At 41.1% G+C, this 22,876-nt stretch overlaps 1 protein-coding gene across 1 annotated transcript in view; it reads right to left on the bottom strand.

Annotated features, from left to right (window-relative positions):
- TENM2 (teneurin transmembrane protein 2) overlaps positions 1 to 22,876 on the bottom strand; it is a 722,842-nt gene that overhangs the window by 50,905 nt on the left and 649,061 nt on the right. Inside the window, exon 16 of the mRNA XM_067566613.1 lies at positions 5,429 to 5,639. Within this exon, the coding sequence (XP_067422714.1) occupies positions 5,429 to 5,639 (211 nt within the window). The remainder of the gene's footprint in view (positions 1 to 5,428; positions 5,640 to 22,876) is intronic.

Genomic DNA, 22,876 nt, shown 5'->3' with positions numbered 1-22,876 from the left:
TTGTGTGACTATGAGATCATCAGAATCGTAAAGAGCTATTCCACTTTCCCTGGGTGCTATGGATCATCACTGTAAAACTACTGCTGCTTTGGATATTTCTCTCTCTAATGTCAGTTTTTTTCTTTCCCAGGATACTAATCTCTCACAGTCAACTTCTGTAATCACCCCAAAAAGAAGAGAGGTGGGGATGGGATTTCTGCAGTTTTCACAACTAATTTTCAAAATTAAGGTTTGTGTAACCTCATCCAAGTTGTAAGTGTCTGACATTTGCAAACATTGTCCTGAGTCCTGATCTCCAATACCTGGTTTTCACTCAGTCAACAGGAAAACAACTGGGAGTTTGTTTTGAGAAAGGAATAAGTAAAAACTGAGCAGAGATTTCACTATTAAGCCCAAAGTAAAAACTTTTCATTTTACCGTGAAGGGTTTTCAACATTTTCCACCAGCTTCAATTTGCAGTTACACAGAGAAGGCAGATAATGAAAAGCTTCATTTCTGAATTGACCCTGTACTGGCAGGTCTGCAGCTGTTCAATGGCCTTAACAGACTTTAGGTAATTTGGCAGACACAGATTCTTGACACCTAAGGTTCTTGGACTGAGTCCCAGTTTTAAAACTAGGGGATTAAACTGACCTGCTTTTTTGCTAAAACTTGTCAAAATTCACATGAATTTTGGGATAGGAATACTGCTTTTTGTTATCCCTTATAGATCAATTGTTGAAGGGATGCAGACCTCAGGGCACATCCGTCTTTATTAGCAATACCAAAGATTATTTTTAGATCCTTTTATGAAATGTTTAAATGCTTTAATGTGAATTTCTAAGTGCACTCCATTGGCTATTAAACAAACGTTTCCTCATTTTTCTTTTATTCCATCCACGTTGTAATACTCTCTTGATATCAGAGAAACATTAGCAGTTCATGAAAATAATCCTTTCTATTGCTTTTTTAATAATTACTAAATTAAGATTTCTTGACCTTCTTGGCAAAATATTAATTTTAGAAGTCAGCATATATAGCATGATATTGACTTCAATAGAAATCCGTGCATGTTGCAGAACATAAAATTGGGAATATTTTGGAACAAGCCAAATAACTTTACTTTACTTGTTTTTCTCAAATTATTTCATTTGCTATATTAATTAATCATGCTTTTAAAATGTTGTAGAAAAATAGCTTCCATCATACGTAATTTTTAACAAGTCCATTACTTCAAATTCCTCAGCCATATACCTTTAATGTACAGTAAATTTACAACCAAAAAGATGATCAGCAAAGTATGATATATGTTCATTTCTATTTATGATTATGCATCTGCAATAATAATACCACAGATAATAGGAGCTAATGTATAAATTATAATGGTTCTCTACTGATGCCATTTGAGGTTTTTTTAAAATCTGTTTTGTGGGCTATTCCCTCTTAAGCATTAATACAATTATATTCCTCAAACGATTTTCCTCCTTTTTTCACATAATAGGAGTCAAATGTGAATGCAGTATAAATTAACATGGCTGCTTTTGTTCAACAGCTTCATATCACCACATCTTTATCTGTGCACCAGAATGAGCAATGAGGTAAGCATAATTTTGGGAATTATGTTATTTTTTATTAGCTGCGCCTGCAGAGTCAACCCGGGGAGAGCAAAAGATATTTTGTAGGATTGTAGCGGCTATTTTCTCCCCCTTCTTCTCCATTTCTTGGCAACGGAGTGGCAGAAATTGCTCAGGAGGAGAGAGATCATTAGAATTCATGGGACTTTCCTCCAAAGATTATGACAATATGTAATTTGGGGCCTAACCTCTTGACAGCATTTCTCTGAAGGCCATGTCAGCACTTTAAACCCCCAGTTTACAGGATTTTTATCTTGCACATAAATATTTGGTTCTGTCCATAATTTGATATCTGGGGTAACATTTTCAAAAGTGCCTAAGGCCCAGATCCACAACGGTACTTAGGCACCTACTCCCCAGATTTTGGCACTGTTGTCCCATTTTCAGGCACTGTTGCAATCCAGAACCTCTCTGCTCAGCTGCCACCAACAGCCAGAGGTTCCTAAACTCACTTGGCACCTATGTTTTTGCAGTAAAAGTTCCCTGGGCATCTGTGTTTCTGCCTCTCAGCACGTGCATTGCTGCCTTACTAGGGAGCGGGTCACCATTCCCCTGCCTAAGCCTTAGAATGATTCACCAACTGGGAGAAGGCAGGCGTTCAGCTGCCTGAGTCGCGTACAGCGCCCGATCAAGTAGGAGGGCTCAGAGGTTGCTTAGATCTACACAAAACAGCCAGGAGAAGAGAAGGAAGATGACGACCTCTCCTATAACCTTTAGGGTACCCACCCAGGATGTGGAAGACCACTCGTTCAGGTCCTCCGTCTGCCTGATGCAGGAAAGGGATGTGAACAAGGATCTGCAGCCTCTCAGTTGAGAGCCCTAGCCACAGGGCTATGGGATATTCTGATGTGGATGTCCCTCAATCTCTTCTATTGAAGTTGTTCCACTTTAATTAAATAATTAAATATTAATTGGGTCAGAAAGACTTGAGAGTCAGTGGTTTGGGCACTCACCTCAGAGAAGGCAGATCCCTGTTCAAATCCCTTCTCCCCCTCAGGCAGAAGAGGGACTTGAACTGGGAGTGTCCCACATCCCAGGGGAGTAACCTAATCATTAGATTACAGGTTATAAAGGAGATTCTGCTTCTCATCCTCTACTATGATGCCCCACATGCAAGTTAAGCAGAGGAGCAATTTTCTTCCCCCATTAATGGATTGCTATGAGAGAGAGGCACCTGCATACCACCCAAACTTAGGCACCCAGCTCCATGAGAGGGACAGGGCTTAACAACCAATCCTCTCATCAGCATCTCCTATTGGCTATGTAAGGCGGGGAGCTGCCTAGTATGCTGGCTTTTGTGGATTGCATTCTAAGGCATATATCTCTCCCCATTCATGGTGTTGAGAGCCTGCATGCCTACCTCAGGTTTGTGGATTGCAGTGCTGCTCCTGCGATTTTCTTGCTAACTTTTAGATGCCATGATACTCATTGCCCAAGTGCCTTTGTGGATCCTAAGTGATTTAAGAACCTAAGTCCTATTTTCAAAAGAGATTTATTCACTTAGGGACTACACAGCAATTAAACACCTCTGGCTGGCCTGGGTCAGTTGACTCAGGCTATAAAATTGCTGTGTAGGTGTTTTCTACACAACAATTTTTAGCCCTGCAGCCCAAGCCCTGCAAACCCTGTGTCTTTTCTTCCAGTGTAGACATGCCTTTAGGGGCAGATTTTCAAAGGTACTTAGGTCCCTGCAATGCAGAGATAGGCGCCTACCTAGTGGGATTTTCAAAAGACCAAAATAGATTAGGCCCCTAACTCCCATTGACTTTCAATGAGAGTTAAGTGCCTAACCTGTTCAGCTGCGTTTGAAAATCTCACTAAATGCCTATTTTCATCTTAAGGTCCCTAAATCCTTTGAAAATCTGGCCCTAAGCAAGTTAAGTCCCATTGATTTTCACTTTTGAAAATGGGATTTAGGCTCCTGAATCAATCAGGTGCTTTTGAAAAATTTATCCTAGGTGACTAGCAACATTTTTTAAACTAAGCCTGGGATTTTCAAAGGAGCCTCATTGATTTAGGTGCCCAATTCCCATTGAATTTGGGTGCCTATTTCCCTTGGGCACTTTTGAAAACCCCAACCCATATCCACAAATGTACATTGGGCTATTTCTAAGTTAGAAGCCTGGAGAACAATATGCTGAATGCTTTTTAGCTTGTGATTTTTTCCTATTTTTATTTATTATTATTGTTATTGTCTAGTAGGAATTGTTTTTATCATTAATCATTTGTCCTTCCACAAAAATTTATGCACACAAGCCCAGATTTAATTTTCCTGATATGAACAAAGAAGAACTGAAAGTGAAGGTGAGTCACAAATGGAATTTCAGACTTACTGAACTTAGACTTTGCAAGACCTATGCTTTGTAACATGGGAGATTGACCATAGGCTCCTGCACTACTGAGGCATGACGGGTGAGGAGAGTTAAAGTGGTAAAGCTTTTGGCACAGATTTTAGCATTAACTTAACCCTCCTCCAATTTGTGAAACCAAATACAACTAGAGATTCTAAACTGTATAGGCAGAGGAAAGCTTCATTAACACTTTGTAAGAGGCATCATAGGTCAGTGGGGAAGACATGGGACTGAGAGTCACAACACTTGGGTTCTTTTGTCAATTCAGCCACTGAATTGATCATATCCCTTCTGGACATGTCACACAGCTTGGTGCATTAGCTGATTTGTTTCTACTCTGTGCCTGTTTTTCTCCTCATGCATCAGTTCAGCAAAGGGCAGTTTTTGTCTTATTTACAGAGGTGGTCAGGAAATGTCAAACAAACATTAAATGTACATGAAAAACAGAATTTTTTTCATTTTTCAGACAAGCCTACTTAGTAATTGATAGGGTTTTCTATGTCACCCATTGCTGTAGTATCTGAAGAGCACATGGATTGAATGTAACAAAGCCCTGTTTGGTACATAGGGAAATATTATTATCTTCACTTTACAGATGGAGAGATTGAGGTGCAGATATATTTTGTGATTTGCCCAAGGTCACAGGAAGTCTATGGAAGAATCAGGTTCCCTGATACCCAGTGCCATGCATAGGCACAAGACCAGATGCAGCTCCCTCCTCAGCTTTGACTGGGATATGAACATAATGAATTTATTCATCAATTTCTAAGTGTTTCCCTATGAAGGACTAAAATACAGACACATTTGAATAAAACCTGTCCATAGGAAAACAGTTATTTTAATCTTACTGGGGCTTCACATATGAATTAATGATGAATTGGCTTTTAGATTATTTATAAATATAGAATTAGCAACCAAATGCACAGCAGGCCCAGAGCTTAAAAGAAAAGAGAAAAACTGATCTGATATAGTGGTGTTATAATGGGCCAGCTAAAAGTAAAATGGATTTATATAATGAATAAATGATAAACCAAACAAAGATACCTAATTTAATTTATCTTTAAAAAAATCATACTTCATTATTCCAAAGTTGTGTTTCAATATTTGTCTTATTTATACCAAACAAATACAATTGTCTTGTTAATTGAAAACTAGTGTCTATTTCTCCCCTCACTATAAATCGTAGAGTTCTCATGAGTTAAAAATCTGGGCTACTCCTTCTCAGTATAGAGAACTTCATGCTAGACTCTGCCGGAGTGATAGAATGCAAAGTGTAATGTTATGAAATAAAGGCAACATTAATGAATAGTGACAGAATGCCCTCAGTAGGATTGTTCCCTAAGACAAAAACAGAAATAGCCACTGAAAGCACCATTTCACGTCAAAACATGAATAAAATCTCTAGGAGGGATGTTTCCATACACTGCATCCTGGCCAATGTAATGTAATATTTATGGCTGCTACCTGCTGTTGAAGGGATTTTCTCCTGGAATTATGTGAGTGCTGTCCTTCCCCACTAAGAGCTTGATTCGATCATAGAATGACTTCACAGTTGGAGAACCAGAGTGGCTCTGTTGTATGATGTCAAGAGGATCACGTGAACCACGGCACAGCAGGCTATTCTGACATGTAGATTGAAGGCAGCAGTCTGGATCTAGGCAGTCAGTGAGGCCATCTGAAAAGGGGGAATATCAAAGTTCATCCAGCTGTACTGTGCTACCAAATAATAATACTTAGTGCACATCTTCAAAGCACTGGACAAATTTTAACAGCTGAATCCTTGCAACAACTCAGTGAGATGGGTAAAAATCATTGTATTGATTATATAGATGGGGAAGATGAAGCTGAGATACTTTTCTCAATCAAATCTATTGATTTTGTTGGGTTAATTGCTTACTTACCCTAGTTTAAGGGAGAGGAGAGTCAGGTCCAGAAAATCTAAGTTGCTTGGAACAGTAGGACTGAATAGGACTGAATAGGGGAGGGAGGATCCAGGGAGTTTCTTTCCTGATCCTTTGTGTTGCCAAGTTTTCACTTTTGCTTTGTGATTTTACAGTTGCAGGACTCCTGAGGATCTGCTCTGGGTTTTACTTATTTTTTTGGAGGAGAGAATAAAGTGGGGATATTTTCATGACCTGATTAAAAAAAAATTATATTTTCTACCTATTTTGCCAAAGGTGATAATGGGGCTGCTGTTGGGATGCTTCCCTTCAAATATTCAGCTCTCTCCTTCCCCTTTCTCTACACATTTGAACTATTAGACAACAATGTGCTTGGATAAGAAGGGCTCAGTCATAAGCAAGCTCTATACTATGTTAGCCATTTCACTTGCCCTTAAGAAAATTCTAGTCTCCTTAGCAGCAGCAGAAACTAGAATGGAACCTTCAACTTGGAGATAGCTGCTAACCACGCACATTAGTCTGCTGAGTCAAAGCTGGCCCTACATTTAAAATACACTGTAACATAATTTTTAAGCATTACCCTTTTCATTTGGTATCACTAATCTAATTGAAATGTGTCATTTCGTTGATGTTCCAGTGCAATTTAGCAATTAAGGTCCAATTATTTTAAAACATTACTTTCCTTTCAGTAAACAAATGAGAAGGTTGCCGTTATTTACTGATATAAAATTATGGAAACCAGCCACTCAATTTCCAGTACGTTTACATTTGTAAAATTTCAGATAGACTAGTTTAATTTCAGAGATTTTCCCTCACTTTAGAAATCTGGATATCACTGTAGGAAGCAATGAATGGCCAAGACACACAATGAATAATGTAGTTCACAAGCATTTCAGTGAGTTAGTTAATACCACATAATTATTTCCTTATGGTAAGACAGAATGAATATCCCCAAATCTTGTATCTTTTACCAAATTTTTTATACACAATTAGACTGACTGTATCATGGGTCAGAGCTTTCTGAATTTTGCAATTAGCATCTTCTCTCCCATGGATTGTGCTTGAATTGAGTGAAAGCAATTGCAATCAAAATGACTGCTTCTTTAAAAATAAAACTGCTGAGGTATGTTGGCAATGTTTTCATTCAGCGTCCTTGGAAACTTCTTAAGTTAGATGAACTCCCTTGTTGTTAGAGCTATAGATTTCTTTAAGGTCAGTGGCCTGTTCACATTAGGAGCCCCATTCATCTTGGAGTCCCTTCCATTCTGGAGCTGGGAATTTTTTTCCAGCAGTCCATTTACCACCCACTTTATATAATCAATGTGAGGACATCATTGGGTTCAGGTAATAACTCAAGACAGTTTTCCTATTAAGCTTTGAGCCTTTCTTTCTCAGCATCCTGCTCTTTCTGGGTTTGAGACATCTTCACAACCGTGAACTTAAAATTCTCCACTGTTTAGTTTGCTCAGTGCTTTTATTCAGGTGACTGTCAGTCAAGAGAATCCTATCAACACATCTGAAATAGCAGAAGCAAAACATAGGATATAAATTACTCCTTTCAACAAATTTACATTTACCTGCTCAAGCTAGTGCCCACTTTTGCTATGCCTGTTATGATATGTGAGCATATGTTATGTCTATAATGACCTCATCATGCAGCATGATTATGGGCTGCTGCAACTGAACACTTTTGACGACACCGTGAACTTTAAATTGGCACACCAATCTCCCCGTGGCCTGTCAGTCATGAGAATCACATCTTTATGCCAGCAAGCCCCCTTGGATATAGTCTGACATTGCAATCTTCAGTAAATTACCCTGTCACTGCCAATCTTACAGTTATCTTGCAAACAATCAAGCAGGCAATCAAACTGTTCTGAATTGCCAGTTCAGGACCTGGGAGGCTAGAAACGTCTCCATTCAATACCAGTGAGAAACATGCATATCATTCCTTTGACAAGGGATGATTTTATATATATCTCTATCTCTATCTAGAGAGATATATGTGTGTGTGTGTGTATATACACATACACACCCATGTTTACACACTTAAGTCCTCAGAAATAGCAACAGTGTGCAATAATTCAATGTAAAACATATATCTAATCTGCTTGTCTCATACTGCTTTCTAACATTTCCTAATTTACTGTACCTCACAATAAGTTTGAGGAGAATAAAAAGTCCCTTTAAAAAACCACAGCTAAATTACAACATTACAGGGCAGTACACAATATACATCATCTTTAATGGGAATTTAAAGGGAATGTAAACATTGCTAAACATCCCAGAAGTTAACTACAGCCCACTATTCTCATCATTTTAATTTATTATGCTCGTTGTGTTAATTCAGATATGCTAGTAACCATATCTATGGAAGCAAGGACACTTCATTTAATTAGATGATCATGATAGTCCCATCTGACCTTAAAGTCTATGAGTATTTTAGACCAGTGTGAAGCTGTGTGACTGAGAGGTAACTCTAAACCTGCATTACCAAGAGAGCTAGATCGAAGTGGATCTTAGTGCACAAAATACACTTTTGTTTTGTGTGTGGGGGGGGAAGGAGCGGGGGGGGGGGAGGAGAATACAAAATCTAATAAAGTAAAAAGAATGGAACAACGGAACTTTTCACAATCTACATATAGGCTTAATCCAACTTTCCATTGACTTCAATGGCAGTTGGATCAGGCCCAGAGTACAGCTTCTCCACATAAACCTAAAGCAATAGGTGTAAATGACCTTATTTCCAAAGATTTGGAGGAGCAACAGTTAGCATATTGTAGGAACTCCTCCATATAAAAAAACCTAGCTGCCTAAGTTGAAGAATTTATAGAAAAAGTATCAAAATATGATAAGAAAAAACATGCGCACCTTGAAAAGCAACAAATATAACTGGACAAATTCTGCTGCCATTTGCACCTGTTCAACTCCTCCTAAAAACCTGGTCATGCAGTAGAGGACAACATCAAGAGACAGAGTGTCAGGCTATGGTGTCCCTATGCATTGATCCTAGGCTGTTAGAATGGCCCCTTGAGGCTATGACTTCAGGCTGCTTTCTATATTACACTGGGGACCAGCCCAGTATGTAACAGTGGCATGATTGAAAGTGGTGTAAAGCCACCTTTGCCACCCCTTATAAATTGTGCTGGGTGCAAAAGGCCAGACAATTTGCATTTCTATTCTATTTATGCCAAAACTTGTCATCCAGACACCTCATTTCATACCTGTTAGCTTTTACTGGGACAAATGTGTAATTCATTGAATTGCTGTTTGGTTTTCTTGTCTTTAATGACATTTAAATTGGAATGAGAAAGTTTGTCTGCCTCTGCCAAAATACACCCACATCACCAAATCAACCAACAAAACAATAGTAGAGTTAGTTGCCTAAAATAAGAGCTATCATAACCATATACTCTTGCAACAAAAAACGCTGCTATGAGCATTTTCCTTGTTTCTACTAGAGATTAGTTTGTGGTTTTTAAAATGTGTACTCCAGAGTTTTGATGGGTTCAGGACCTTCTAGGCAGGACTGAGCACTTTTATATTGTTAATCCGGTGACAGAAGCTTTAATTGATTTCACCCAGGCAGAGTTCCTCTTCACAGCAGACATATCAGAGTTTAAAGTGGATGCAGTGCCTGTTAGCAGAGTTCTGAACCGCTCTTACCTGAACACCAGGGGAAACTACTGTCTATGGGTGTCAGCATGATGCTGCATCCCTTCCAATAATTTAAAAGTCAGAGTGAAATAACTGAAAGTACTCTTGACTTGGCTTTAACCTGGAGAAGAATGAAATAGGAAACTTTGATTTGATTTAAACTGGCAGCACAAGATTAGCTCTTCATTGCTACTCTTGAATACTCCGATTACCAAGCCTTTTTAGCAATAGATTAACTGACAGAGTTTTCATTTTAAAGACTTCACTTTTTGTTAATGAATTCACCCATTTCTTTGCCTATTGTTAAATGATGCATATGCACGTTTACAGATTAAATGCTTTGATCTAAGCCTGCTGCACAACAGCAGAATTTTAAAATATTAAACACAAATAATCAAGTTGCACTTGTGTACTTTGAATTTCTGGAGCAATTAGTTTTTTCTCTCCCTCTTAAGTTTCCTCATTACAAGGTCTAAATAATGCAGAGAAGAGGTTGTGATATCTTCCTCCAGGTGGGCTGCCAACCATAGGTGTGCGCAGCACATTTCATTAGGGTGTGCACTCAGGAAATTTTCATTAGTGTGTGCACCCAGTGAATTTTCATCTTCATCAGGGGTGTCAAAGTGAATTCCACCAGCAGGCCACATTTGAATTACCTGCCAGCAGAATTCTCGTTGTGTCCTAGGGTCCGCCGCCAAATCTCGCAGCTTCTTCTTTTTCGACAGCAGCTCGCTGTGTCCATCCACCGAGAAATCGCACGCTCTCCAATCTTTTGGTGGTGGCTCTACTTTCCAGCAAGGAACACAACGAGATGGCACCGCGGGACACATAAAAAAAGGTACGTGGGATGGATAGAAAAGGTTCGCGGGCTGAATCCGACCCGCTGACCGTATGTTTGACACCCCTGCTTTAGGGTGTGCCTGGGCACACCCGGCACACCCCGTGCGCACACCTTTGCTGCCAACACATTTGAGACCCCTAACTGTTCCTCTCTCTTCTCTGCTGAGTGATATTTCTGATTACAAGTGGTAAAGGAAAGCCATAACCCTCAAGAATTGCTTCTACATACCTGTCTGTCCTTGAACATTGAGAGATATAGGGATGCTCCAACAATACTGTCACAAGGTGCTCCTTGTGACCGGTATGGCAAAACACCCCCGCAGTCTTGCCAGGTAACAGCCATCTCTTCTGGCAGAACGGGCCTGAGGTAACTCTGCCCCACCCTGGACGAGTCCTTGGCCTTGGTTTGGCCTGTGGAATGCCCCTCCATCCCACCGGGAGGAGGTGAGTCAGTAAATCTATATCGCCCAGACCCCAGGGAGTACCTTTCTCCGGCTCCTCTGCTGGAGCTATAGATCTGGTGGTGTCGCCCTGGGGCCAAAGCGATTTCAGTCTTTCTCCCAAGCTGGTGTCTGGATTCCCCTCCCTCCCCCTTCTGCTGCTCCCCACCTGGGGAGAAGCACTATCTCCTATTTTTGGGGAAGTCTCTCCTCCTGCTGCCACAAGCCTTCTGGCAGTTTGTGCGTGTAGCCTTTGATTTGGCTCAGGTGTTTCTAATTAACCTGTAGTAACCCCCTCCCCTGCCTGCTGAGAAAAGGGCTTTTAAAATTCTAGGGCTGACATACTCGCCCTAAAGTACCCTTTTGTAGCCCTCTGGCCTGACTCTATCACACCGGATACCTGGGAATGGCCACACTGAGAATACCACACTCAGGGCACAACGCAAGAAATAGGGCAGATACTCCCAAAAAACTTGTGGTTTATTCTATAAGTAGAATCACCAAACCAGTATCAGTATTCTGTAGCACCACACTTGTTAACAAAAAGCTAAACAGAGTCCCCTTTAGGCATTCCAGCCCTTGGCTCCAATCTAGGCAAACAGGTCTAATATAGTGAGGTGTTACTGAAAATCTAATTCACCATATGTGACGTTCTACTAATCCCACAGATCAGACACCTATCCCCAGGTCAATATGTATCTCAGATCTTACCCAATATCATGCTGTCAGCCAAGCTTTAGAAAACTAACTAAAGATTTATTAATAAAAGAAAAGAAGAGAGTTATTGACTGGTTAAAAGATTATATACATTACAAATGCTTGCAAGGTACTTATATCTGGTTTGTAGCAATGATGGAAGGAGTCTACTGGCCAGCAAAAATCTCTGGGGAATCATCCCCAAAGGTTAGAATCCCAATGCATCTTAGATGTAAAGTCTGCTAGAGTCTTTCCATGCATTTTCCAGGATATTCCACTCTACAAAACTCATTTCCCTTATTCTATGATAAATTGTTTTTTTGGCCATGTTGACTATTGGCTCTTTATTATTGCTTACTTCACATTCACCACTTGAAGTTAAGCTTAGTGGGGCACATCCTTTTTTTTGGCGAGGCAGGACCCCTTCTCCTGCTACATCCCCTTTCTGCCAACTAGACATATCAGTGAAGTTACCTTTTGCACTAATGCAGAATTCCACATCACTGGAATCTGTATCACTTTGCCCTTATACCAGTCATCCAATTTCTGGGTTCATGTGAGTTGGCACAGAATTTTGCCCTGCATGGTGAGACTACAGTGGATGACTTAGGGCATGGAAACAGCTGCAAGGACTGTACAATTTTGTCATGGAAGATTTGCTGCCCTAGAATACATATGCAACAACTAAATCTTGTATTAACAAGTAGAAGAAAAATGCTGGTTAACAGAAGGTTGAAAGAAGACAACAAGAAGATGGTTTTCCTTATCCAGAGTTCTCCAGTTTGTCACAAAGCCAAAATCACAGAGATAAATTCAAAGTGATACGATCCCTACTGATGTTAGTGCATTGGCACTAGGAGTTGGAGCATACAGTAATTTAAATGTTCAGGCAAATGTGTTAGAGGTGGTGACAGCTCATGTCTTGCTAAGAGTCAATACAAAATTTATAGCATTTACTCCTTGAAAGAGAGCTCCTAGGTCACACATGGTTCTGACTCCTTTCCTTTCTTAGAATCAGGAATAATTAACAAACGTGTGTGTGTGTGTGTCTAAAATGCTGTCTATATGGCACGCATATAAAGTTATCGGTCAGTTAGAATAAGGTTTAGGGCCAAATTCTCTGCCAGTGGAAATGGGCAGAACTCCACTGAAATATATTGGGTGTGACTCAGCTGAACAAGACAAAAATGATAGCGGCTGAAAAGAGGAAGCACCTAGAGAAGGACCAGGGCCTGGGTCTTCTGTCTCTCTTGAGGGAGTCTGCCCTTTGCCAAAATAGTTTTGATGCAGTCTGAAGGCTTACTAGCTCCACCCCTTTTCCTGGATTCTCAGTTAGAGGTCTTTTCCATCTATGCCTAACCAAGAGCCTATGCTATGGTCATCTATGCCTTGTCACCAAAAGGCTGGATTACTGCAATACATTGTACCAAGGCTTCCCTTGGAAACTTCAATCAATGTAGAACACTGCTCTGTCTCCTAACTGTGGAGGCCTGCTATAAGCATATAACATCTGTACTCTACACTCTGCACTGTCTACTTGCAGTTTTCACTTCCACGTGTAGTAAACCTGTATATGGCTGGGACCTCCCTACTTGAGAAAAGGGAATTATTTACCTTATAGTAACTGGAGTTCATTGAGATAAGTGGCCCTGATCAGTATTCTTTATAGGTATTCAAGTGTGGTGCGCGCCTGGGACCAGAAATTACTCAATAGCAGTGTCCCTTGGTCCATGCCCACACACCACATCTCCTTGTACTGTGAACTGAGGGCACACGTGTTGGCTCTCCTTCCTACTCTACCACAAATCACATGAGGATCCAAAGCATAGGGGAAGGATGTTGGGTTGTGAATACCCCATAGGGACCACACATCTTGAAAAACTCCAGTTACTATTAGGTAAGTAACTTCCCTTTCTTCTTATAGGTGTCCACTTCACTATGGGTAAATCCAAAGCAGTTCATATTTAGGATGACGATGTGAGGATGTATCAAGCACCACAGTCTGCAGCATTGCTGAACCAAAGGATGCATCATCTGCTGAGACCTGAGTCAGAGCATTGTTCCTGGTTAATGTTTGGACTGAGCTCCAAGTAGCTGCTCTGAAGATTTCAGAAAGAGAGGCACCTTGCAGTGATGCCACTGAGGCAGCTTACGTTCTAGTTGAGTGAGCTTTCATACTATACAGAGGAGTTTCTGCAAGCTGATGGCAAAGGAGGGTTCATCCAGAGATCCACCTTGACAGTCTCTGAGAAGAGATGGTCTCAACTTTCATTCTCTCAGCATGAAAAATGAACAGCTGAGGAGGTGTTTGAACTGGCTTTGTCTGATGCAAGTGAAAAGCAAAACCTTTTGAACATCTAAAGAGTGTAATCCCCTGCCATCTCTGTTGTAGTGAGGTTTAAGGGTAGATGAACAGTTTGATTCAAATGGAATTCTGATGGGACCTTGAGAACAAACTTAGAATGTAGTTGAGGGGAGACCTTGTCTCCGTGAAAGACTGTATAAAGGGGTCTGCCATGAGGGCACCAAGTTCACCTACCCTCCTCGCTGAGGTAACTGCTGTCAAGAAGGCTACCTTCATCAGTAAATACAGGAAAGAGCAGGAAGCCAAGGGTGGCCTCAGAAGCACTGCTTGTACTAAGTTAAGCTCTCAGGAGCAATAGGTCGAGATACTGGAAGAAAAGTTCTGACAATGCCTTTAAGGAACCAGGCTATGACAGAGTGAGTGAAAACAGAAGGAGGGTGGAAAAGCATTGACAGTTACAAGATGTATTCTCTGTGAGCTGATCAAAAGTCCCAGTGCCTTTAGGGAGAGGAGGTAGTACAGGATACAGTAACGTTCCAACTCTTTTGGAGAGAGGCAATGGTTATGGCATCCCTGGATGTGGGTGGGCCAAGTTCAGGGCCAGGGTGAACCAAAACTGACAGGACCACCGTGTTCTATTAGAATTACTGTTGCTCTGGCGGCATTAGGTGAGGTGGATAGGAGGGAAGGCATACAGTAATGGTTCTGACCATGGATGTAGAAATGCATCCTCTCTGGAATCCTGACCCTGGCTAGTGTAAGAGCAATACGGTACAGACTATATGGATCCTAGCTGGATCAAGGCGTTCACGTCCGGTATGAGAATCCTCTTGTGAGAAGGGTGGTGATGGTTGGGAGGTGGGATGGACAGGAACTCAATGAAATAGTCAGTAGAAATAATGTCCAGTATCCATCTGTTCAAGGTTAAGGTCTGCCATCATAGAAAGAAATGGGCTAGTCAACTGCAAAACATGGGTGAAGGTGGTGACAGAGCAAATGGTTGATGGACCCAACAAAATGCCTTTTTAGAAGGCTGAGAAGTCTGGAGGGAAGATGGTGGGAGTTGAACTTCAGCAATCATCACCTGTCCATTAAACTCTCTCTGGAACACTCCCATACCAGCATCAACTTCCAGGACACCACAATCAGCTTCAACCATGAAATCCTATAGACAACTATAGACAAGAAACCCTCAGATCATCACACCTACCTTTACAGAGCCAGTAACCACCGCAAACACATCTAGAAATCTGGTATCTATATCCAGGCACCCAAATACCACAGAACATTATGCTCCAAGGAGAAAGTTTGGGATACACACCATAACACATTCCAAACCTACTTTGTCAAACAAGGGCACTCCACCAGAGAACTAGATCACGTCATAGAATGGGCCACCCAAATGCCCCAAGAGAACCTGCTTCAGTACAGAAATAAAACCCCTTCTGACCGCACACCTCTAACTGTCTCCTACTACCCCACACTGGAAGCCATATGGGGTATCATCAAACAACTACAACCCATACTCGATGGGGACCCCATCTTGAAATAAATCCTTCCTGCACCCCTTCTTCAAACAACCCCCCAACCTGTCCAAGCTCATCACCAGAAGCAAGCTCCCCACAGACCAGGACACATCAACTCAAAGAGGCACCAAAACCTATCAGAACAGATTCAAAACCTGCAGACATATATCCACTGCAACAATGATCAACATTCCGCACAACACACCTTTCAAGATCCAAGAGTCCTACACATGCCTATCACAAATGTGGCATACTTCATCCTGTGCAATAAATGCCCAAATAGCAACTATGTGGGGGAAACCAGACAATCACTACAATCTCAAATGAACTCACACAGGAAAATGGTAAGACAAAAACACCACATCACCTGTGGGTGAGCACTTCTCACAAAGCCATCACTCTATATCTGACCGATGAGTCCTCATCCTCAAAGGAAACCTGCACAACACTTTCAAAAGATAAGCTTGGAAGCTTAAATGCATAACTTTGCTAGACACCAAAAATCATGGACTGAATAGAGACACTGGGTTTATGGGTTATTACAACAAACCATAACTCACTAACAACTCCCCCAACTGCTCCCCCTGCCACTTTCCTCCCTGTGACTGGAGTGCTGTTAATGGGCCACTTCACCTTGAATGATCCTTTGAAATACGTGTTAACTGCTTATGCTACACAATCAGTTCCACCTTGTATTCCATGGTGACACCTAAGTTTCCCAGATCTGAAGAAGAGCTCTGTCCACCAACAGAAGTTGTCCAGTAAAAGCTATTACCTCACCTACCTTGTCTCTCTATAAGTCCACTAGATTTAAAGCTAACTATCTAAAAGAAAGAATAAAAATAAATATTTACAATTATTTACAGATAAATGGTGAGTGGAAGAAGAGAATACAGACAGAGGAGGGTTCTATCCCAGACTGTGAGTGGAAGAAGAGGAACTGAAGATGTGGTCTGTCTGCGCCAATACTTATGCCCTTGGTTCATAGCATAAGGAAGTATAGCACACAGGTGCAGATCAATGGACACTGCTATTGAAGAATTTCCAGTCCAAGCAGCATGGAATACATGCGCACCCACAGTGAATACCTGCAGGGACCAGCATTTAGAAGTACTGCCCCACCCCTCTATGCCCAATTGCTACGACTCTGATCAACAGGATACTTTCTATTATCTGTTTCCAGAATAGAACTTTATGGGGCATGCTCAGTGGACGGTTCTCTGAGCATTCACCAGAGCCAGGTGAATTTCTTCAGTCAGGGTGTTTTGCTCAATATTTCTAAATACCAAAAAAGGTTAGGGAGAGACGGATGCAGCTACTAAGAGTCTTGAGGGCAGAAGTCTCTTTGAGGATTGTAAGAGCGAATTATGTAGTTTGTAATTATTTGATTTTAAGCATGTGAAGCATCAATATGCCAAAGTGAAAAGGGACATTATAGTCAGAGATGGAAATGACCTGTCAGATTATCAAAAGACTGTCCTTTCCTTTGGCAATGTTGGATTATTTCCTACAGTATATTTTCTAGCATAAATCCCATGCAATAGTGTGACCCTTTCCCCAGGCAGACTATTCCACGGATTTATACATTTCACTGTCAAGACGTTTTACCTCCAGATTCAGCCTAAAAGTTCACTTTCATAACTAGAACCCCTTACTACTAATTATACCTGCATCAATCGTGCTAAATAATTCCTCACCGTCCTTGATGTTCACATGTGTCAAATTTTTGCAGACTGTCATTTCCCCCACCAGCTGGTGCTTAACCAAGCTGAAGAAATGTTTATATAAAATTACATGGATTTATATGGTTCCATTTTAAGCCCTGGCAAAGACCTGCTATGGACCAGTAAGAATGCTCTGCAAACTGCAAGCCTAATTCAGAGGACAGGCTGTATTTCCGAAGAAGATGGAGTATAAGCCATAACCTATGGTAAGGAGCAGGATGGATCCTATAAGAGCCCCTCCAGGCGCAAAGTCTCTTGGAGTGCGGAAAAGGTCCCCCAGCAGGTGGCTAACTCTACTGGCCCGTGTGCAGCAGGTGGGGCAACTGAGCTACACCTTCTTTGCCTACTTTGAGGATTTTAGTTCTGCTGATGGCAATAGATTCACAGGGTTCTTGCACTCAGAGGAAGCAATGTCTATTGTGCTAAGGAGCAAAAGGTGGAAGGAGGAAGAGAAGGCTAACTTAATCATGCTTCTGACCCAACTATGTCCAGAGCATCTCTGAGAACACTGGAAGCCAGGTTGAGTGCTCACCTCCAGATTCACACTCCAGACTCACACCCCCTTGGAACACAGGAGACCCAGAGAGCTCACAAACTTGGCTATAAAAAAAAATCAATCATTTAAAAGAACCATGTGCACTCAACTGCAACTTGTACATTGGTACCAAAGGGATTCTGTACCTGTGCAAGCTTGTCATATGTAAGCATTAATTTTCCTGCCTTGGTTTCCCCCATCACTTGCATGAGTTTAATAATATATAGTCACTGACCCCACAGGGCTATTGTGAGGATTTAGAAAGATGCGTTGAAGATGCAACATGCCCGAGTAACTTTATTAAGTTTAAACACATACACAAGCGCACGCAGATTCATTGGCTTTTGCTAAACTTGTTTAAAAGCCAGCTTTTGCAGAGATGCCACACTGAAGTTTATTAAAGGTTTGCAGAATATTTCTCTCCCAAAACTATCAATAACAAGTTTCAAGCATTCAGTACACCAGATATTCTAAAGATGACTATGTGCACCATGTTCATTGTATTGACTCTGGGGAGTCTTTCTGCTTCCAGAGAATTGTGGGTATTTGTATTGAGAACCTCATAAAATCTTTTGTCTGTGCTGAATTAGAGACCCCTGCTGAGGCAATGCTTGTTGAGGCAAGCTAAATTACATGATTTGCTTTTGTGCTGTGAAATACTTGTATTATCTTAAATGTCACGAGCCTGATGCAGTATCAAATCACAGGATTCATAGTTCTCTAAAAGCAAAGCTTGTCCAAATGCTTATTTCAGCCATGCAAGTTTCTTTCTTTCTTTTTCTTTCTTTAATTTCAGAAATGACGTTTTCTAAGCAAACTCAAATACACAACCTTTCAATAGATCAAATACACTGCCCTGAACAGTTTATTGCGCCAGAAATGCATTTCATCCTTGAACTGAAGAAAACCTCACACTGGAGCAGATAGCTCACTTTCTCTTGTTCACTATCTTTAGCCTATTGTGCCAAGCAGAATTAGCATTGACTGCATTTCATGGTAGTGCTAAAGCTGTACAGTAACATACTGAGGGACAAAATATGCCCTCTGAGATGTGCAGAACTCTCTGTGAAGCCCACTGGAATGGTGTATGCACATATCCAGGGGCAGAAGTTCACCCTTAGTCACTAAACTAGAATTAACTTGGGAAGAAATGTATAGAAGAAAAGAAGAGGAAAAAACTCCTGATTTGTCCAACAAACAATGTGGATTCCATTTCATTCTATTTAACATTTATACTACACCTCTTGTGATTTGGGGGTTTTTTCAATGCCTTTGGAAAACTAAGCTTTTGGATGAAGTGTGTTCAGTGAGGCAATAGAACCACTGGTAGGGCACAGTCAGTTTTGGGGTTTATCTGATTATTCCTATTCTCTGCACCCCTGTTCCAATCCAAAACAAATTTAGCATAAAAGTCTAAAGGATGCAGAATCTTAACCTGTAAAAAGGGCAGCCGAAGGCAACAAGTTGGGATGATTCCCTCATTTGGAACTCACTTCCTGGCCAGCTGGTCAGAGATAAGAGTCTAGCCAGCTCTGAGGCTTTATGTAAGCCCTTCTCCCCATTCCTATAATATTTTGTTTTGCATTTGATTGATTGATTTTATTTTGTCCATTTTGATTTTCCTCTCTGCAATGGCAGTGCTTACGTGCCTTGGCAGTCAGAGCTATAAAAAGCAGTAAAATAAATATAAAGGGATATGGAAAGCTAAGAGTTAAATCATGGCTACAAGAGCCTGTCACCTCCTTGGGGTTATAGCCTAGACTGTAGCATGAAAATTGTGGCTGAGGGAAGTTTATGCCAGCATAATGCCTCTAGGATGCTGGGGATGGTAGTGGAAATAGGAGCCCACTGTAAAGCAACACTTTCTACAGCTGTGGACCAAGTTTAGTATACACTCCTTAGCACTCTTCTCTCCTGGTGGTAGGTGATCCCCCTTACCAGAAGTGCAGTATAGCTAGAAGTGCTAGACACATTCCCACCCAGCCCAGAGTTCAGGGACGACAAGCATTGTGGCCGCCTCTTACGCGGGTGCAGAGGAGGAAAGGAGCTTCTTGTATTATCTCCCCCACCTTGCTCACCCACTCAGGGGCAGCTACGATTTGGTGTCACAGAAGAAAAGCTCTGGCGGGCTTAGACATACAAAGCAGTATTAGACATCTGCAGGCAATATGACAAAAAAAGAAGACTAAAGGCAAGTATGCAGCATGCAGCTCCAGATTAGAGCAGTTTAGCGGGAGGGGAGAGGAGAGAAGATACCAGGAAAAGCAGCCCTGGGAGGGAGAGAAAAAGTAAGAGCTGTTCTTGGCTCAGAGTGGGAGATAGTTCTCGCTTACTGGGCTGCGCAGTACCAAAGATTTCAGAGTTTAGTGGGCAGTCAGCAGTCATGATGGGACTCAAGGCTAACTTGACCCTCACTGCTCCACTGATCCCTGCCAACTGCACTGGGATGCTTCCAGACTACAGAGAGCTGAGCACAACGAAAACATATCCACACACTCACGCAGGCACTAGTGAGTATTTAACAGGTGAGGGCACTCTTCAGACAACATTTGCTATTTATTTGTTCAGCATTTTATGGGCACCAAATCATCATCATGAAAAAATCATCATGAAAAATCATGAAAAAATCATCATCATGAAAAAATCCCACCAGAAATAACAAACCAGCACACAAGTGATGAAAATAACACAGAGGGTAAAGAGCTATTACAGTATTTTGTACTTCCACAAAGTTTTGCATTTTGCAATCACTTTATAAACATTAGCAAAATAATCCTCACTGCCTGCCTGTGTGGTACACACATTATTATCCTCCTCTTACAAACAGGGAAACTAAGCTAAGGCCAGCACTTTCAAACTTGAGTGCCTAAATCCCCAGGAGTTCATATAATGCCTGTAGTTCACGAGGAGCACAAAATACAAACTCTCCAGAGACGATTCAAATTTTTGAAGTGCCGTGAGGCAATGGAAGACTGATAAGAACGTTCCCCGCAGCACTTAAAATATGGATAATGGTTGTAGATTTTTAAACAATGGGTAACACTAAGGAAATAAACAGACGGGAATAGTGAGCCACAGTTTGTTTTGAATGATGCCACAAAGTATATGTCTGCACAGTGATTTAGTGTCCACGGGAGCAAACCTCCCAGTCTGGGACAACAGAGTTGGACAAGCAGGGCTCACACTAGTGCTCTAAAAATGGCAGTGCAGACAGTGCTTTGAAGTTGCAGGTTGGGCTGGAGCTCGGGCTCTGAAGCCTACAGAGTAGGGAGGGGTTCAGAGCCTGAGCTCTGTCCTGAGCTGCAACTTCAATGTCTTGTCTATAATGCTGTTTTTAGAGCACTAGCGTGAGCCCTGCTTCCCCAGTCTGTCAACTGGGGCTTGAGCTCACTCCAAAATGCTGTGTTAACATATACAAAGCAAATGAGCAATAAAGCTGGGAACAGAAACCAGAAGTCCTGACTCCCAGTCCCCTGATATAATCACTAAACAATGCTCATTGCAGCTTCCATACAAATCCCAGGAAAGCACTCAGTGGCTGTTTTGTGGGCTTGGAATAATTCCTGGAGAAAACTGATGCCAAAAAACAAAAATTGATTTTGGCAGCATGATGGACAAATTTCCCACTTCACCCGTGGCCTCTGCACCACTTGAGTCCCCTAACGCAAAGGTGAATTTCACCCAGCATGAATAAATGTAGAAACACCGAAAATAATTTTGTCTCAATATTTGAAATGCCAGGCTCTAGGATGAAAAATGGGCACTTGTTTTTTATTAATCATTTCACTACTTGTTTCAGAGAATGCCTTATTTTGGAAAATGTTGATCTAGAAAATGAGGATAGGTTGTAGCATTTTGTGACAAGGGTCAAGCACGTCAAGGAAGTTAACAACAGTTCATCTGCCTGCATTTTGACAAGGCTGCCTTAGCTTGTCTCATGTTGGGAACTAGTTGCTTTGGAGAAAGAGGTGTGAGTTCTGCCTTCCACTACACTGACAATTTCGCTTTTAGGTGCTCTCTCGCAAGTCATACACAGTTCATGTAGACTGTATTGACACACTATAACCATTTCAGGATTTAGAAGGATCCTAATTATCAGAAGTTAAAAAAAATTGAAGAGGAAAGACACTGTTGAATGGTCTCACATACAGTTCAGCTGCTCACAGAACAAAGGAAGTCCAAAGAAAAATTAATTTAAAAATAAATGTATCCTTCTGCCATCCCTGCAATCTCGTTTCTAATACCTAACCTTCTTAAATTAAGTCCACAGTGGTTTAAATGGCTATACATAGCTTTTGGGGGAATTATATATTCTAGTCACAATTATATGATTATTTGATTCAACTATTTGTAAGTATTTATAATACCCCCAAAAGATGCTTAATAACTATTAAAATACTGAGGGCTTGATTAAGACTAGGATTGGCTTTAAAGTGGCCACAATGAGTATTTTAATGGACTTCAAACCTTTTGGTTTTTAGAAACCAAAAGGAATCACAATTTGAAAAGATTTAAAAAGGGAGTTGGCCGCAGGAAAATGTTATCTTTTAATCAGGCTTCTTCCTTTTTAAAAAACAAACAAACAAACCTTTCCTTTAAAGTTTTTTTTGTTGATAAATCAATCTGAGCACCACTGCAGATCTGAACAGGATCAGAGTAAACACCTGAGTAGGCACATGTCTGGACTTGATCCGTGACTAGTCAGGATAAAAATAGGAGTATTTCCCAGGGCCAAACTTGGAGTCTGTAGGAAAGCACGTAGAGTCCTCAAAAAGAAAGACTGCTGAGAGACTTAAACCCCCCCTGGAATTCTGCCACACTTCTGTGATTAAGGGCCACAGAATTCCCATACTGATTGCAAAATATGGAAGTAAACCTGCAATAATCATACACAACTCCCAATGAGACAGGGACAAATGCATACCTTCTGGGAATAATCGGCCTCAGGGACAACTGAATTTAGTCTCAAAAAGTTTAGAGAAACATCAAGTATAATGTTTTGTAGTTTGATTGTTTTCCTTCTTGGAAAAAAATTTAGAGCTCATGTTCGGACTTGAATAGATTATAAAACAAAGGGACAAATTCCAGTCCCAGTGAAGCCATAGACAAAACTCCTACTGACATCCGTGTAATGAAGATTTGGCCCAGCTATGACAAGAAAATCCAGCCTAGGTAAGGATGTGGGTCTAGCTAATAGCCATTGTACAGCGAGCCAGGTGCATTATAGTTTAATATCTTGCTTATGAGCGGCTGGGTATATCTAACTTAGAAGTTAGACATAAGAAAAC

Source organism: Emydura macquarii, unplaced genomic scaffold, assembly GCF_026122565.2.
Source record: "Emydura macquarii macquarii isolate MOO-44397 ecotype Brisbane River unplaced genomic scaffold, CSIRO-AGI_Emac_v2 contig_2768, whole genome shotgun sequence".
Lineage (NCBI taxonomy): Eukaryota > Metazoa > Chordata > Testudines > Chelidae > Emydura > Emydura macquarii.
This window is presented reverse-complemented; position numbering and strand designations above follow the sequence as displayed.